Raw genomic sequence first — 16722 nt, 5'->3', positions numbered from 1 at the left:
AGTAACCCCTTAGCGATGTTGCCTGCCACGAATAACCTTTCCTCGAAATGACAGACACAATCTAAATTAAAAAAGTGGTCCAACTCTTCGTGTCCAAAAGGAGAGCAATCTCAAAAGAGTTAATAGCGCAGCCGCATCGTATCGTAGTGCAACCCATCAGACTTCTGTACATTGGGCAATTGCTCTCGTGACAATGATATGCTTGTCTTCTTCTAATTGTGCTCAACATGAATTTTGAGCATCTCAATGTTGGTTTTTTGGCCAGAATTCGTGGCTTCAAATATTGAATTTCCCCAGTTTTCGAAGACCCGTGGCGTCATCGTTGCAACCCCCCTTTCCATCATCTGTCCTGTGCTGTGTCTTTTTGAGTTCCATGAAAAGGGGAAGGAGGAGGCAGAAGTTCATGGAACGAACCAACCTCGAAATTGTGAGCTGCAAAGTCACCTGATGTTACACGCATAAGTTTCAATACATTCACAGCTTCAACATGCAAGCAAGCAAGACGCGTCAAGTTGAGTGATCTTCAAAGAGGTACATAGTACATTTCACAGAATGATTGTCCAAAAAGTGGATACCTACATGATGCTATCGCCAACTCTGATGTGATTCCGAGCACTTGACATCTTGGCAAAGAGCACGAATCTCCAGCATGTTCTCTACCCCAACTTGTATGACTCCTATTTGACTTGGTCGATGCTTTTACTGTTACACTAATCAATCATCACCAAGCTTAGACCCAAGTCTTCCCCAGATTAGCAAATCCTTGAGATCGCAGCCAGGAAGACGGGTTTGAGAGTATGGGTATGCAATTGCGATTCGATGGAGTGGCGCTGCTACGCTCACCCTTGCGATTGACGACCTTTTCCGGCTGAATTCTTCACCTCCAGGGTCCAAAACATCTCATGTCTCAGGCCACGATTCCTTATTCCTGCTATGCTGACTTGACCTTTCCTCATAGCCTTTCCACTAGAAAGGGCAAGTCTTGGTTTCAATGCTTAGCTGTCATTGGTGGGTCGCTGAATATACTACTATACTACCTTAGTATGTAGTCGCCAAAGGCAATCGTTTGCTAACAGTATACATTTAGAGTAGATAAATAAATAAACCTCGATCCTTCACTGTCCAAGTCTGCAGGATTTCAAAAGTTCTTAATATGTTACGTGCACTCAAGGATCCAGTCACGCATAAAGGAGATTACTTGATCCTCATTTCCGTTTCTCCATTTCAGATGAAACCACTAAAACTTTTGCTTGGCTTCTGCGCCTTCATCCATCTTACGAGCAACCTCCCGGTCACTTATTCCCATTATACAGTTGGCCTCAATGTGAACTGGGATATCTACCACCCCTAGTAATCTGTCATCCATATGTTTTCGCAAAACTCGCCAAACCAAGCATCTCGGTTATCAGACCCTTCAAATAGGCTTGGGACAAGGCTTCACTGTATGCGGCCAGAAGCACCCAAGCCCAGGTTTCAGCAATAGATATGCTGCCGTTTTGTTGGGTGCTTTTTCGGTTCCTGTCATTATTAGCCTCTTGCCCAGGGTCAGTGTGCTTGCATTTGGAGGCTGAGGGATGGGAGTATCGCATGTGAGGCGCATTTATATAAGGAGTAGGGTATTCTAGGTTATCACGATTCAGCTTCTCTCGACGCCATCTGCTGCACTTTCTTTCATATTGCCCTCTGGTAGTTGCGGGCAGGCCCGAAATTCACAATCTTTTATTCTTATACTCGTTCAACCGGCGTCTTTCAATATGCGAACCTCTACTCTTTTGACGATTGCCAACTCTGGCACAGCATTTGCTGCAGTGCAAATGTACAACCAGTGTGGTGGCAGCGCCTATTCTGGAGACAAGGAGTGTCCTTCTGGATCAACCTGTGTTGAAGTCAGCAAGTGGTACAGCCAATGCATCCCTGACTCCTCCTCCAAGAAAGCTGCTTCAGTCGAGAAGACCGATTTCGACTTTCCCGCCTTCGGATTCCCAGGATTTCCTGCACCTCCTCAAGCCCCTCCCGCCGAGGAGGACAACAGCCAGGGCAATGACAATACCCCAGCTCCGTTCCTTTCCACTATCCCTACTCCTGAAGGGCCTACCAATACTCCCGAACAGCCCGTTGACGACCCTGTCGATACCATTATCGCTAACCCGACTACTGCTCCCACCAGCGAGCCCATTGAGACCGGATCTGGATCTGGATCTGTAGCTATCACGCGAACTATTCCAGCTTCCAGCGGTGCTACTGCTGTTGCAACTGCTATTCCCGTTTCTGGTGAGCTCGACGGTGGCATGGCCTACTACGATCGATCCCGTAAGTCTCTTGATACGAACGCTTCATGTCTATCCAGCTAACATCATACAGCTTCTGTCTGCAAGGAACAAGAAGAGACTGGTGAGGCTGATGCCATGTTCATTCTTGGAGACGGCGCCACTCTTCGTAACGTCATCATTGGCCCTGGCCAGGCTGAGGGTGTTCATTGCAAGGGCACATGCACTCTCGAAAACGTTTGGTTCGAGGATGTCTGTGAAGATGCCATCACCTTGAAGCAAAAATCAGGTACCTCTATCATCCGTGGAGGTGGCGCTTTCCACGCTGCCGACAAGGTCGTTCAGTTCAACGGTCGCGGCACCGTCGAGATTTCTGACTTTTATGTTGAGGATTATGGTAAACTTGTTCGATCTTGCGGTAACTGTAAGGACAATGGCGGTCCTCGAAACGTCGTTATCGAGAACGTTGCTGCTGTCAACGGTGGCGTTCTCTGCGGCAGTAAGCTATTTCCTTCTGCTCCTCTTACCCTACAACTAACAAATACCCTAGTCAACACCAACTATGGTGATACGTGCACCATCTCCAACGCTTGTCAGGATAAGGGCAAGAACTGTGATCTTTTTGAGGGTAACTCTGACGGCAGTGAGCCAACTAAGCTGTCCAGTGGTCCCGATGGCACTTCTTGCAAGGTTGACAGCTTTGCTGAGACCTGCTAGATGGGTTCCTTGGAATTGAGCAGAGTAGAGTAGACGAACCAAACATATGCGACTGCAGACGAAAAAAAAAAACCTATTTTACTTAACTGTCGTGTATATGTGAAGAGCCAATAGTTATGACATATCGTAGGTCCACGATGGTCATGAGTAAAGGCGGCAGACTACGACTGGCTGATATGGGGGTATTTGAGCACAAACATCACAGTCTTAAGATTAAGTTCGGATTTTCAGAATCATTTCTTGCCTCCCCCATGTTTATTTAGGATTGCTCCAACTTTGATCCGACATTTGACAGGTTGATGGCAGCTGAGCAAGTGAGTTTTTCTCAGCAGCAAGGACTGCATGCACTGTCATCGAAGCACAGCCCACTCCCACTTAAATGGAATTGAATGGACGCTACTGCATCTCGTACTCGGATTACAATGCATCTTTCTCTGCTACTGCTGGTACAGGACCTCGGCACTGTAGTACATTGACTGACTGCCAGTGTCGATCCCTGATCGCACCCGTTTATCAGCGCAACTAGGTAAGCGAATCCGACAGTTACTATCCAGTCTTTTTGTCTTTCACACATCGCTTTACTCTTACTTAGATGCACTGCAAGGTTACAGGTCAGAAAGAAGCTCAGGGCTTACAACCCCAGTGATACTAACAAAGCCATCATCCAACTGCACCCTAACATAACAATCTCCTATATTGACTAAACCTGAGCTTGTCATTAGAACTGTCTGCATTGATTTTTATGTTTATATTAAGTAGCATTATCTGTCCGTCCTGGAACACAAAGTTGACTGAGCATCTTATAAGCTTGAGTGAACACATATTGAGGTTGGTGAACTGATTCGTGATTTTGACCTCACGGCTTGATCAGGCAAAGTAAGGGACTAGATAACAATGAGAGGAGCGCCACTTATATGTTACATTCTTAGTTGACCTGACACTTAACTACGAGGGCAGTGCAGTTCATTGAGCCTGGTGTGGTGCAATCGGCGCCCGCACCAGCCCCTTACATGTCCGGCTGCATGGAGGCTTCACTTCAGACAGAGATGCGGAGTGACTGAATGCGTGACCATCACGTAAAAGATGGCAATAGCCTAATTCCAATTTTGAGTCACAATTAGTTATAGCTGCGTTCTTGAAGAGACACCCTCCTAAGGATGATCATGGTGATCAAGATGGAGGGGTACAGTCTGGGCCTGAAGAATAAAGGAGGTAGTAGGAGGCGGGGCTTAGACGAACAAGAACATGATGGTTCATAATTCTTGAAAAGTAGGCGGCAATTCCAAGCGGCATTTGTGTCTTTCTAAAGACCTCGGCTTGAGTTGATAGTTGGCTCATAGGCAGACTTGATGCAGCCAGGATCAAGTTGGCGGAGGAAGAATCAAAGCAACGCCCGTCAAGAAGGATCCAGACTCGAACCTTTACAGTGTGACTGACACTTTGTCAATCATAAAATGCTCTTGTAAGAAATATTTGGCAATTTTGGTGACACCATATGCACCGAGGAAGATGCATGTCTCGTCTAGCGTGTAGGAACCTGGCCATGAAAATTCAAACTTGGCTGGGTACATTCTAGTACAAGACAGCTAGGATATAGAGCAGCGTATCTAAGTCTATATGGACCTCCCAGTAATGGAAACTGAATCGGGAAAACGGGCAATATCACGATGCCGAGTCAAAAAGTAGATGCTACTTGTGGAGGAAGTTGATGTTTCACGGTAGAAGGATGGAATGTCGTTGACCAAGTCGAGGCTTAGCTTCATGCACGATTCGTATAGCAGACCCTTGTCAGTGTAAGAGATGGGAGCGGATGCAAGCGAGCGATGAGGCTTAAAGATGAAGACATTTACGGATATTGTCTGGGGGAATGTTTGTCACCTAACGTCAATATCAAGATGAGATCCCTGTCAAATCGCTATACGAATCGTGCATTAGTGCCATGATTCATGATTGGTGCGTAGGATTATCTGGGGCTGATGAGGTAAAGTACCTGATAATCTCGTGAGGATACACCAAAGTTTGAGGTTCCTCAATTTCCGTCTGCATGGATCGACTGCTTTGCCTGTCAAAGGTCAACATCTATTGGCTGGGTCCCCTGAGGGAGATTGAATCGGAAGTGCAGGAGGAGCGAGCGCGCCAATAGTACAACACGTTTTTCTCTTATTCGGGTTCTGTTCTCTTCTCCATCGCGACCTAGAAGGTTGTTTTTGTTTCTCTTGGCCTCTAACATGGCCCAAACTTCCATGTTGGCCACACGCCCCTCCACTAATTTTCCTTTCCATCGCCCAGTCAATTTCTAATTTATTTTTTTCTCCTTCTTCTTACTGATTCTGATCACCCCCCCGATCCTTCAGAAGAGAGCGAACCTCTTACTCTGATATATCAGCGGATACTGGATACCTCTTTAGGCATCTTTCTTTCAATGCTCTAGTCCTCGATTGGAGGTTACCGTCACCGCTCGCTCCTCTTTGTGGCTCCTCCCCCCTGTAGCCCAACTACCACTAATTTATTGTGGTTTTGTTTGTTTCCTAGCGACGTACCACGTCTGCATCTTTTGTCAACCAAAGTGCAATTGAGGCGCCCAATTGCTTCTCTTTGCATTGACAAAACCCTCTCGTAGTCTCTGCTTTATGCACGCACTGTGAGACAAGAACAAGGACAAGCACTGTCTGCCATCAAAGCCTGACTGTCAATCGGGCTCGAATATTTTGGTCTCTTTTCTTGGTCGTCTCTACGTACGGAACACATATATAAGGCTTCGCTTGAACCCTCAATTCAAAATGTCGTCAAGATATTCTCTACGCCAAACCCCTAGGTTCGTTTGCCTCTGTTCACATCAATTGCATCACGAACTTGCTGACATTGCGCCTCCAGGAAGAAGGAACTCTTCGAGGGCATGGTAGAAACCCCTATTCGCCGTTCACGTTCAGCGCGCCGCCAGACATCTCAGCCTCTTTCAGACGTCGAAACCGACTCTACTGTTGAAATCCTTCCCCAGCCTACAGAAGTCCTCCCCCAACCTACACGTCGACGAACTGCCAGATTCAAAGAGGAGCTCGACTCTGACACAGACTCAGACAACATGGGAGCTGTTAACAGGGCCGCCAACGGCAAGACCAACGGCCATGCTAATGGTAATGGCAATGGTTACACCAATGGTCACGGCAACGGCAACGGACATGCGACCAATGGCCATGCCACATCCAACGGTGCTGCCCCTATCCAGGCCGTCATTGAAAAGACAAAGGGCGTTTCGCACGACCCGCACGTCGTTGATGGCTGGAGACCTGGCCAGGACCCTAAGGTCGACTACTCCGGTGAGGTCGAGTTTGGTGGCTCTTTTGGTACTGCTGCTATGATGACACTCTTTCCCGTTCTCATGTGGTACATGTGGATTGGTGCTACCTACTACGACGGAAAGTTCCCCTCTAGAACTGAGGGTCAGTCTTGGAGCGAGTTTGGTGCCCATCTTGCCAACCTTGTCTACACCGGCGCGTTCCCCCGTCTCCAGGTCTGGGCCTGGTATTGGTCTTATCTCATTGTTGAGGGTGCCTTCTACTGCCTCCTCCCTGGTGTTTGGGGCTACGGTAAGCCTCTTCCTCACGAGGGTGGCAAGCAGCTTCCCTACTACTGCAATGCCTACTGGAGTCTCTACACCACCCTTGCCTGCCTTGCCGGTCTGCATTACTCTGGCATCTGGCCTCTGTACACTGCCGTTGACGAGTTTGGCCCTCTTCTGTCCGTTGCCATTCTGAGCGGCTTCCTTGTTAGCATTGTCGCCTACTTCTCTGCCCTCTGGCGCGGCAAGCAGCACCGCATGACTGGATACCCCATCTATGATTTCTTTATGGGTGCCGAGCTGAACCCTCGTATGTTTGGCATTCTCGACTTCAAGATGTTCTTCGAGGTTCGCATGCCTTGGTACATCCTCCTCATCCTCAGTCTTGGTACCGCCGCTCGCCAGCATGAGCAGTACGGCTACGTCTCTGGCGAGGTTTGGTTCCTCGTCATGGCTCACTTCCTCTACGCCAACGCCTGCGCCAAGGGCGAAGAGCTCATCATCACTACCTGGGATATGTACTACGAGAAGTGGGGCTTCATGCTCATCTTCTGGAACCTGGCTGGTGTTCCTCTTTCTTACTGCCACTGCACCATCTACCTGGCCAACCATCACCCTGATGTGTACCGCTGGAACCGCGGTATCCTGGCTGCCATGTTTGTTGGCTACCTCTTCTGGTACTGGGTGTGGGACAGCTGCAACAGCCAAAAGAACCGCTTCCGCGCCATGGAGAAGGGCAAGTTGGTTCTGCGCAACACCTTCCCTCAGGTCCCCTGGCAAACCATCCACAACCCCAAGACCATCGTCTCTCCTCAGGGAACTATCCTTGTTGACGGTTGGTACGGTCTTGCTCGCAAGATTCACTACACTGCCGATGTGTGGTTTGCCGTTTCTTGGGGTCTGATCACCGGTTTCGAGAGCCCCTTTCCCTGGTTCTACCCGGTTTTCTTTTGCTGTATGATCGCTCACCGAGCTGCTCGCGATATCCACCGCTGCCGTCGCAAGTACGGCGATGCCTGGCTCGAGTATGAGCGACGCGTTCCTTACCTCTTTATTCCTGTAAGTCTACTCACAAAATCGGCTTTGTTAACTTGTCGCTAATATTCTCCAGTACGTAATCTAAATGATTTCCATTGGAAACAACCTTGTTAGGGATGTTGAAGATATTCCTGGAGGACAGATCTTGTCGCTCAATGATTATAGTTACCATTGAGGGTGTTCTGTCGAGGAGGCAAGTGTGCAATGAAATTATGCACCAAACGCCACATGATAAACAAAGGAGTAATTTGCGCATGAAGAGACGAAGAGATGTAATATGAGGAGGTTTTTAGGAAGGTTGGAAAATGGGTCTCCAATAACTTTTGAAACGATTAGACTTCCTTTGGGGGTTCTTAGACTTTGTAATTATTATACTTGCTTGCATATATTTGCTACTATTAGGCAGTTGCTGGTTTAAACAAAACCTTGTTTCAATAATGCACAATTTTATATGGCAAGGCAATCGTAGCTTGTGACAGTGTTGCCGTCGTGACAACTGCCTGAATAAAAAGTACTACCCATTGACGGCCCTCCTAGCGCTCACGTTGCACATGGGATGTTGTGTTGACTTTTCACAGCTTGTATAAACAAAACTAGATGCAGTGCGAGGAACAATTAGCAATAGCTTACACTGGTTAATCGAGTTCCCTTCACCGTCTATGTGAGAAGCCACCCAGACAAAAACACGCGCATTGACAGTATTTTACAGAAACCATTCTCTCATTGCATGACAGCACCCCCCTCTTCCGACTAGTAAAAACATAACAAGAGCTCGAATCCATTATCCCATTTCCGTGCACAAACAGGGCAGATGCAAGGTCGAACCTGACCATGCGCCCACGTCTCCAATTCCCTGCTTTGAATCCATGTCTGGATGAAGAAGCAGGGAAATTCGTAACGCCATATATGATCTTATTGATTTGTGCCATGGCTCAGAACCGCTCGTGTGTTTGAGTAGGTTCTTGTCAAGCTGGGTTCCGAGCAGGCCGTGTCGTGTTGGCCGTTTAGCAGACAGCGTCGACGGTGGCCTTGGAGTTCATGAGCAGAGCAACAATAAGACCATAGAGACCTAGAAAACAGTGTTAGACAGTTGGAGGCTTCAGAGCAAGCGCGACGAAACATACCGAGGACTTCGGCGAAAATGAGAATCAGAATCATTCCGACGAAGAGACGGGGCTGTTGGGCAGTTCCTCGGACACCAGCATCACCGACAATACCAATGGCGAAACCGGCAGCGAGACCTGCGAGACCAACGGAAAGACCAGCACCGAATTGGATGAAGCTAGTGAACAGGGGCAAGTCCTGCTTGAGACCATCGGAGATAAGGACTGAGACGACGAGACCGTAGATACCAATGATACCAGCCATAATGACGGGAACAATGTCTGCACAAGTTAGCACTGGATGAATCGCCAACGTCGTTTCAGATGGGCCGCGTACTCTTGACGATCAAGTCAGGGCGGAGGACACCCATAGCGGCGATACCAACACCAGACTTGGCGGTACCGTAAGAGGCACCGAGACAGGTGAAGACAATGGCGCAGGTGCAGCCCATGGCACCGAAGAAGGGCTAGATGAAGATTAGTTATATGCATTTTGATGGTAAACCGTATCGTCGACCGCCTCACGATGGAGGATGGGCGTCGCGAGGTGACGTCGACGGTACGGATGACGTGGAGGACTAACCGAGTAAACGGGGCTACAAAGGCGCGCATGTTAGCTTCAATCATCAATTGCAATGTAATGCGAGGCCATTCCGGCAGGTTTTCGCGTTGAACAATGATGCCTGGAGCTCCTTGTGATGCAGAGGGAGCTTGATGATGATGGGGGCAAGGAGGCGCGCAAGCACATACCAAAGTTCGCTGACCATCTTGACTGTTGTTACGCGAAAACGGAGTAGGTGTTAATCGAAAAAGGTCGTGTTGGAGAAGACGAAGTGTTCGTGAAACGACAGGCGAGCTGAATTGTCGGGAGATGAAGTCGTTGGATAACGGGTCGGTTGCTTAAGGCGAAGATGTCGAAGTAAGGTGTGCTTGTTAAGGTCTCATTCCAGGTTGGCGTCTGGTTGGCGGCAAGTTTTGCTGTACTCTGGTAGGAGGGAGAGCACGGGGGAGCATTACCTAAGACGCCACGGGGGGTTCCAGTTGTTTCGGATTAAAGATAGACCAGACACGCTAGTCCCTGGCTGGTGGATCGAGGAGTTTGGTGGGTATTGAGCACACAGCCTCGCATCTCAACGCCACACAAGGCTCGGCGCCACATCTAAAATTTTCCGCCTCGGCGCATACACTTCTAACTTTTTTTCTCTCTCTCTTCCTCTTCTTTTGACTCCGTCGATACATCGCCAACCACGTTCCATCAAATTAATCTTAGTCCTCAGGGCGAGCCAACGCAAGGAACCCTGAATCACCATCTTGTATGTTTTGATACAGTCATCGCTGGCCATCCAATCCCGACCGCTACGCCCAGAATCAGTCACTGACCGCCCGCCATCAGAATCTTTCCTAAACATACACCTCGGTTTTAATCTTCAATATGTCTGAAAGCGCTGGTACGATATACCCTCCCTCGAAGCTACAATATACGATGCGCTAACCTATTTGATAGCCTGGCCCCTTGCTGATCAGAAGCTCGAGCAGGAGCTTCTCGATCTTGTCCAGTCTTCTCAGCGTAAGTTCTTTCTGGGCTGGTTCGTTTGAGAGATTGTTGCTAATGTGCGTTAAACAGATGCTCGCCAGCTGAAGAAGGGTGCCGTAAGTGATACCTGATTTGCAACTTCTCAACTTTTACTGACAACGCTGTAGAACGAGGCCACCAAGACCCTGAACCGTGGTGTTTCTGAGCTTGTCGTCCTCGCCGCCGATACTCAGCCTCTTGCCATTCTCCTCCACCTCCCTCTTCTCTGCGAAGACAAGAACGGTAAGCACGATCATAGAGCAAATATGCTTGGCATTTTGCTGACTTATATCCGCCAGTCCCCTACGTTTATGTCAGCAGCAAGATGCACCTCGGCCGTGCCTGTGGTGTTAGCCGTGCCGTCATTGCTGCTAGCATCACCAGCAACGACGCCAGCGAGCTTGCCGGCCAGATCCGAGCCATGCGCGACAAGGTCGAGCGCCTCGCTATCTAAGATACCCAACGAGTCGAGGAGGAAAGCAAAAGATGGAAAGCTTTTTCGTCTGGCAGCCGGCTCTTAACGGCTGTTTATTGCAGCTTAGATATGTTGCTGAGTTTTGATAACTCCAGCTCGGTCATATGGTGCAACAATTGGTGTATGAAATTGGGCCTTTGGGTAGAATAGTAATATCATCAACTGTCTCGACGAACGCTAAATACGAAAACGAGCCAAAGTGGATATGTCAAACTATTTTCCAATGCGAATGCGGTGCTGGCGGCTTTTTGGCGCTACATACAGTGGTTACAGCACTGCCAAGTTATGACGTCTCCACTGCCAAAAATCGATTAAGTTGATGCGGTCATGTCTGATTTCTGTTAAGTGAACTGCAGCTTTCCCTGGTTCTTCCTGCAGCTGGATTGTAACTCAACTTTGTATCTCATTTTGTTGCTTGATCGTCAATCGCTCTGTTATCACTCCCCTGTCGTTGCCTCTGAATGCCCATACATCATCGCCGACAAAAAGTTGCGTGCCCCGCACAATGCCAGCCATCGCTCGCAAGCTCCTCATCTGCGCAGCGATAGATGGGCTTGTAATACAGCCTCTTTCTTCCAAGGGCCAACGACCTTTCCAGCCGGTGCGAGTCAAATACGGCGACGCGTCAGTTTCTCGTATCCAACGCGAATATGGATTAGATGATTCAAAACCAGACCCGTCCTTTGAAGCTTTCGGAGTGATTGGTACGAGATCTTGTGGCCCCATGCTTATCAGTTTGTTCTATGTCATGTAAGATGAAGACTAATTGGTTCTATTATTCTAGGTCTCATCACAGTATCAAAGTCAAGCTATCTTGTGACTATTACCCGGCGCCAGCAAGTCGCACAGATCTGTGGCCATCCCATCTACGTCGTTACCGAAGTTGCCATCACACCATGCACATCGAAAATAGGCGCCGAGGAGGCAATAAAGAGAACCTCGGATCACATATCACGCCAAGCAAGAGACTCGGGCGACGAGAGCGATAGTAGCGAAGAAGAAGAGGTAGAGTTTCCTTCAAGAGCATCAGACGAAGTTGAAGATGCCATTATCGATGACGACGATGCAAGACCAGGTTCTGCCAGGAGTCGTGTTGCTGAAGATGTAATTCGCAGAAGAGGCAGTTATGGTCGATTTGCGCAACGTTGGTTTAGTCGAAGTGGCTGGACTTTGGATCAGAAGAGAAACATGGGGTTGAGCAATGCTCCAAAAGTGTCGGAAACTGCTTCTACTGCAGCCGAGTCCTCGTCAGACGAGGCGCAAGAGAGTCTCGACAAAGTCGCGCCCAGTGAACCTGAACTATTGCCAAAGTTGTTGCGAACTGCCCAGGTTCTCTTCGGCTCATCTCGAAGTTTCTACTTCTCTTACGACTTTGACCTCACTCGCTCGCTCGATGAACGATCCGTGCCCCAGAATGCCGAGACCCCTTTGCACAACCAAGTTGATGAGGTGTTCTTTTGGAACCGCAACCTCCTACAGCCGTTCACATCTAGTGGCCAAGATTGTCTGGCGTTACCGTTGATGCAGGGTTTCGTGGGACAGAAGACATTCATCGTTGATAACCAGCCTCCCCAGAGCGACGACAAGGGGAAGGAGTCCGTCGAGCTTTCCGATCTTTCGCCTACAAAAGAGCACTCAGAGTTTCCGGGATTTGGAAGCTCCAGAGCATCTATTGATCTTCGTTCTTCGGAGAGGAAATATCTTATAACAGTGATCTCGCGCCGCTCCACCAAAAGAGCTGGTCTGCGATATCTGCGCCGTGGCATTGATCAGGATGGCTTCGTTGCGAACATGGTAGAAACTGAACAGTTACTCTCGTCGCCTACTTGGGACCCGTCTTCAAATGTCTACTCCTTCTTGCAAGTAAGAGGCAGCATCCCTCTTTTCTTTAAACAGTCTCCATATGCTTTCAAGCCCACGCCTATACAGCAACACTCTGAGGAGGCCAACCAAGCTGCGTGTCTTAGGCATTTCGAAAGTCTGTCTAGAAATTATGGCCAACTCCAAATAGTCAACCTTGTGGAGAAACACGGAGTTGAATCGATTATTGGTGGTGCATATGAGAAAGCAGTAGAAGAAGTCAACAAGGAAGCAAGCCAAGATAACAAGATACCCTTCGAGTGGTTTGACTTTCACGCGGCTTGCAAAGGTATGAAATTTGAAAACGTCAGTATGCTTTTGGATCAACTTAGAGATAAGATTGAGAGCTTTGGCAGCACCGTACAAAAGGATGGCAATCAGGTGTCCAGGCAGAAAGGCGTTTTCCGAACCAACTGCATGGATTGCCTTGATCGCACCAACGTCTGCCAAAGCTCGTTCGCAAAGCATATGCTTGAAGTCCAGCTCAAGGAGGAAGGATTTGACATGAGTGCACAGACTGACCAGGTGACGGCTTGGTTCAATACTCTTTGGGCAGACAACGGCGATGCAGTGTCGAAACAGTATGCGTCAACAGCGGCGATGAAGGGTGATTATACGAGAACGCGAAAGAGGGATTACCGTGGGGCTTTGAACGATTTGGGTCTCGGACTTGCTCGGTATTACAGCGGGTATGTTCATGAACCAGGACCCCTTGATATGTTGATTTCTTGTTAACCAAAATAGCATGGTAAATGACTACTTCAGCCAAGCAGCTATCGATTTCCTCCTCGGAAACGTGACGGCGAAAATCTTCGAGGAGTTTGAAAGCGATATGATGACAAAGGACCCAGCGGTATCCGTTACCAAGATGAGAGAACTGGCCGTTGAACTGTGCCAGAAGCGGGTGATTGCCGACGAGAAGGAAGAGTTCCATGGCGGATGGGTACTCCTGAGCCCAACTACACCCGACGCTATTAGGTCTTGGCCTTTGGAAGAAGTTGTTCTCTTGCTGACAGACGCGGCTCTTTATTCGTGCCGTTTTGACTGGAAGTCCGACAAGGTATCTTCTTTCGAGCGTGTTGAGCTCGACAGTGTCACAGGTATCAAGTACGGGACTTATATCACCTCGACAATCTCTCTGTCTCACGTCGACGAGATCAAGAACGCCGGCTTCGTGGTGACGTACAGTCCCGGCAAGAGTGACATTCGTCGTACCAACACACGAACCCTATCAAGCCACGGTACAATGACAGGAAAGGATAGCCCAGCCGAGCAAAAGGATGCGAGCTTACCGGCCAGTCTGGCAAACTTGCTTACAAGCAAAACTTCTTCTGCGCCGCCGCTAAGCGTTCGCCGTCTTGTCTTCAAGGCAACCAATGCGGACTCCTCCGTCGCTGTTTTGGGTGACGATGGCCCGAAGCAAACAGAAACTCAGCAGGTGTCCACGATATGCGGTGATATTGAACGGCTGGCACTGGAAAGACATCCACGACAGCCAGACGAGGAGCACGAGAGTCTCGTAGAGACAGGTCCTATCATTTCTCTTGAGGAGGCGAAGAAGAATACAGGGTTGTTAGAGCAGCTGGGACACTCGCTCAAGAAAATGGTGTGGGCTTGATTGGCCCACCCAAGAAACGACGTAAACAATCGAAGTATACGTAATAATGGCATAGATAATACAAGACATAATACCAATGCATTGCTCAAATGGCACTTTTTGATTATATTGGTTTTTGCAGGCGGTACAAGTGCATCTGGTAACGCATATCCTCCAATGCTATCGGATACGATAAGTCTTCTGAAAGACGAAACCATGTGGAATCGTCCGACTGCAACTTCTCCCACGAGTATCCAGGAGTTTCGGTTTCGATGAGAGTGTGGTCCAGTAGCCATTGCATAGGATACTTCTTCTTTTCTTTGCCCAGGGCTGCTTCGGAGTAGCTGCCTGGACTATCCACCACAAGGACCAGGCTGTCCGGAGCAAGAACTTGACCCAGGTTCTTGAGGAACTTGGTCGTTTTCCCGATCCCTGCCGTGGTGTACAATTCATTAAGCGTGAAGAGCATGGTCAAGAGGATAGGTGTCTTGCCGTCAGCGCATTGAGCTGAAAGGGAATCAAGGTCGAGGTTTAAAACATCTTTCTGGACAAAGGCGAGAGAAAGCTGATCTTTCCCTAGCATCGGACGGTTGGCTGCTTGACGAGCTGCAGAAGCATACTTTGAGATTGGTGGGGGGTTGACAGTACTTGATTCCAGGAGAGATACGACCTGTGCCCAAGGACCTGAATCTAGGAGCGTTAAGTGGCCATATGTAGAAGTGGCCTGGATGTAGGAAGCAAAAGCAATATGCTCGGCCGCACAACCGCCGACGGACAACATATGCAAAGAGGCATTCCTTGAAGGAGAAGTGCTGTCAAGCTTGATAGATTCTATTCCAGCAGCGACATCTTGTTCCAGCTTGTCGTTTTCGTTACTAGTCGTTTCGCCCTTAGTCTGTCCAAGGTCAGACTCCTTTCCGGGCGTCTCCTTGTCAGGAATCAAAATCTTGTTAAGGTGACGTTTGATGCTGAGCAGCACCGTAGCATAGCAAAGGGCTCGTGTGGGGCTCCATCGAGCAGCATATGCTTCAAGATAGTCCTCTCTGCCAAATGCGGTAGCAAATTCCCTGTTGAACAAGGCCTGCTTTATCTCCTGGAGCGTCGTTGTGAATTCATCCGAACTGAGAGTCTTGTTAAAAGCATTTGAGAAGATATCTAGAAGACGCTGCTGCTCCTCCTCGCTCTGAAGAGCTGGTGAAGAGGCTTCTGGCGGGGCATTTGACTTTTTGCTGCTGCTCTGCTTGGACGAGGAAGCGGCCTTCTTGGAAGGACCAGTTTTCTTGACCATTTCTCTTCTCTCTTTCTAGTCTGAAATCTTTGGGAGGTTTTAGCTCATTGGCTGGATTTAATTGGCGAGTAAACAAACTCGAAGTTGTCGTCGGCAACGTCACAGCGGTTGTTGATTACTTTGATACTGGAGGGGGAAAATCTCGGACATGTTTGACCGATGAAATCGAAAAACCCCCACTTCGATCGAAGGCTGCCCTACCTGGAGTCAGTGACTGAGTAAGTGAGCTGGTGGTTCTTCGGTGAGAGATGGACAGCGAAACCAACGGTGAGTGTAAGTGAGTTGGCAATTGTTCATGGTAGAGATTCGTAATATTAGCAATCAATCTCGTGAACATTATCATATCATATTTGGATTCTTGTCAAATGTTTGTCACGACCGACTGCTGAGCGGCAGCGAAACTTTTGGATTGGTAGAGTCGAAGCTCTTAGATAGAAATGTCATATCATTCATCAGCAGTTACGGCATCATTGATAAACATTGATAGTTTATCCTTTACCGTGTTGGGGTGAAAAGTGCTGCATGTAGCTACCACACCTCGACCTCTTGGCTGCCTTGTCTCCTCATCTCGTCTCTTTTTTTTTCGACTACAGACAGGACCGGTATCGCTCCCCATCAAATTTCAAGGTCAATAAACTCGTTAGCTTACTCAACCAGTTGCGGCTGTGACATTGGAATATCATTAGCCGCACCTCTGGCAGAAGCAGAATTTGAAAACGGCATTGTATCCGAATCAATAGGAGCAACCGGACTTGGGCTGCTGCCCCTCTTGTCTTTTACGAACCCCTCGTTGGGGGTATCGTTTCAATGCTTTAGGCGTACCAATTCAAAACTTGTTGGAGTTTCTAGATGGCCCATTGAAACATTTTTGCCTATTAATTGCCGGTTAAATTTAACCAGGGCGATACTCAGCCGCAGCTTGTACGATTGAGGGAAATAAAAGAAACGTACGGACGGTAGTAGTCACCTGGCTAAGCGCGTTTAGGAATATCTGGTGTTTTTACACAACCTCCAAGAAAATTTCATATCCAGGCCAAGAATCGACAGCAAGGCATGTGGCTATCTACCTATGCACGGTTCACATGCTGGATAGAGTCGAGGATAGAGACTCGAGCAATGCAATATAATGACGAAGTGGCCACTCGACGTCACAGCAGCGAGAATTTGTTGCAAGAAGTGCCGCCGTTATGGAGATCCATGGATAATTCATGCTGATTAAAGAGGGTCCATATCCTTGGGCGAGCT

General features: G+C 48.5%; 7 protein-coding genes across 7 annotated transcripts; 4 read left to right on the top strand and 3 right to left on the bottom strand.

Moving 5' to 3' along the window:
- Window positions 1-1814: 1814 nt before the first annotated feature.
- On the top strand, window positions 1815-2984 carry FGSG_10004 (uncharacterized protein; the record flags this gene model as incomplete). The annotated part of the gene is made up of 3 exons (XM_011320624.1): window positions 1815-2310; window positions 2362-2766; window positions 2818-2984. The coding sequence occupies 3 exons, from the start codon at window positions 1815-1817 to the stop codon at window positions 2982-2984; spliced, it is 1068 nt and encodes a 355-aa protein (XP_011318926.1).
- A 1170-nt stretch (window positions 2985-4154) lies between these two features.
- FGSG_13687 (uncharacterized protein) lies at window positions 4155-4555 on the bottom strand (the record flags this gene model as incomplete). The annotated part of the gene is given in 2 exon segments (XM_011320623.1): window positions 4155-4416; window positions 4422-4555. Coding segments are annotated over 2 exon segments (396 nt in total).
- A 1209-nt stretch (window positions 4556-5764) lies between these two features.
- On the top strand, window positions 5765-7666 carry FGSG_10003 (uncharacterized protein; the record flags this gene model as incomplete). Its single annotated transcript, XM_011320622.1, has 3 exons — window positions 5765-5799; window positions 5859-7602; window positions 7655-7666. 3 exons carry the CDS (start codon window positions 5765-5767, stop codon window positions 7664-7666), a joined length of 1791 nt encoding a protein of 596 aa, XP_011318924.1.
- Window positions 7657-9652, bottom strand: FGSG_10002 (uncharacterized protein). Its single transcript, XM_011320621.1, has 5 exons — window positions 9435-9652; window positions 9268-9280; window positions 9022-9151; window positions 8706-8966; window positions 7657-8650 (listed from the first exon to the last, which is right to left on the bottom strand). The coding sequence occupies exons 1-5, from the start codon at window positions 9449-9451 to the stop codon at window positions 8586-8588; spliced, it is 486 nt and encodes a 161-aa protein (XP_011318923.1). The 5' UTR covers window positions 9452-9652; the 3' UTR covers window positions 7657-8585.
- A 260-nt stretch (window positions 9653-9912) lies between these two features.
- On the top strand, window positions 9913-10914 carry FGSG_10001 (13 kDa ribonucleoprotein-associated protein). Its single transcript, XM_011320620.1, has 6 exons — window positions 9913-9997; window positions 10078-10132; window positions 10189-10251; window positions 10309-10334; window positions 10386-10500; window positions 10557-10914. The coding sequence occupies exons 2-6, from the start codon at window positions 10117-10119 to the stop codon at window positions 10709-10711; spliced, it is 375 nt and encodes a 124-aa protein (XP_011318922.1). The 5' UTR covers window positions 9913-9997; window positions 10078-10116; the 3' UTR covers window positions 10712-10914.
- A 323-nt stretch (window positions 10915-11237) lies between these two features.
- On the top strand, window positions 11238-14210 carry FGSG_10000 (uncharacterized protein; the record flags this gene model as incomplete). Its single annotated transcript, XM_011320619.1, has 3 exons — window positions 11238-11436; window positions 11517-13281; window positions 13337-14210. 3 exons carry the CDS (start codon window positions 11238-11240, stop codon window positions 14208-14210), a joined length of 2838 nt encoding a protein of 945 aa, XP_011318921.1.
- A 103-nt stretch (window positions 14211-14313) lies between these two features.
- On the bottom strand, window positions 14314-15477 carry FGSG_09999 (uncharacterized protein; the record flags this gene model as incomplete). Its single annotated transcript, XM_011320618.1, has 1 exon — window positions 14314-15477. One exon carries the CDS (start codon window positions 15475-15477, stop codon window positions 14314-14316), a length of 1164 nt encoding a protein of 387 aa, XP_011318920.1.
- Between the last annotated feature and the right edge of the window lie 1245 nt (window positions 15478-16722).

The sequence above is a fragment of the Fusarium graminearum genome, chromosome 1 (genome assembly GCF_000240135.3).
Source record: "Fusarium graminearum PH-1 chromosome 1, whole genome shotgun sequence".
Classification (NCBI taxonomy): Eukaryota; Fungi; Ascomycota; class Sordariomycetes; order Hypocreales; family Nectriaceae; genus Fusarium; species Fusarium graminearum.
The sequence above is the reverse complement of the archived record's forward strand: the minus strand, read 5'-3'. Positions and strand labels throughout refer to the sequence as shown.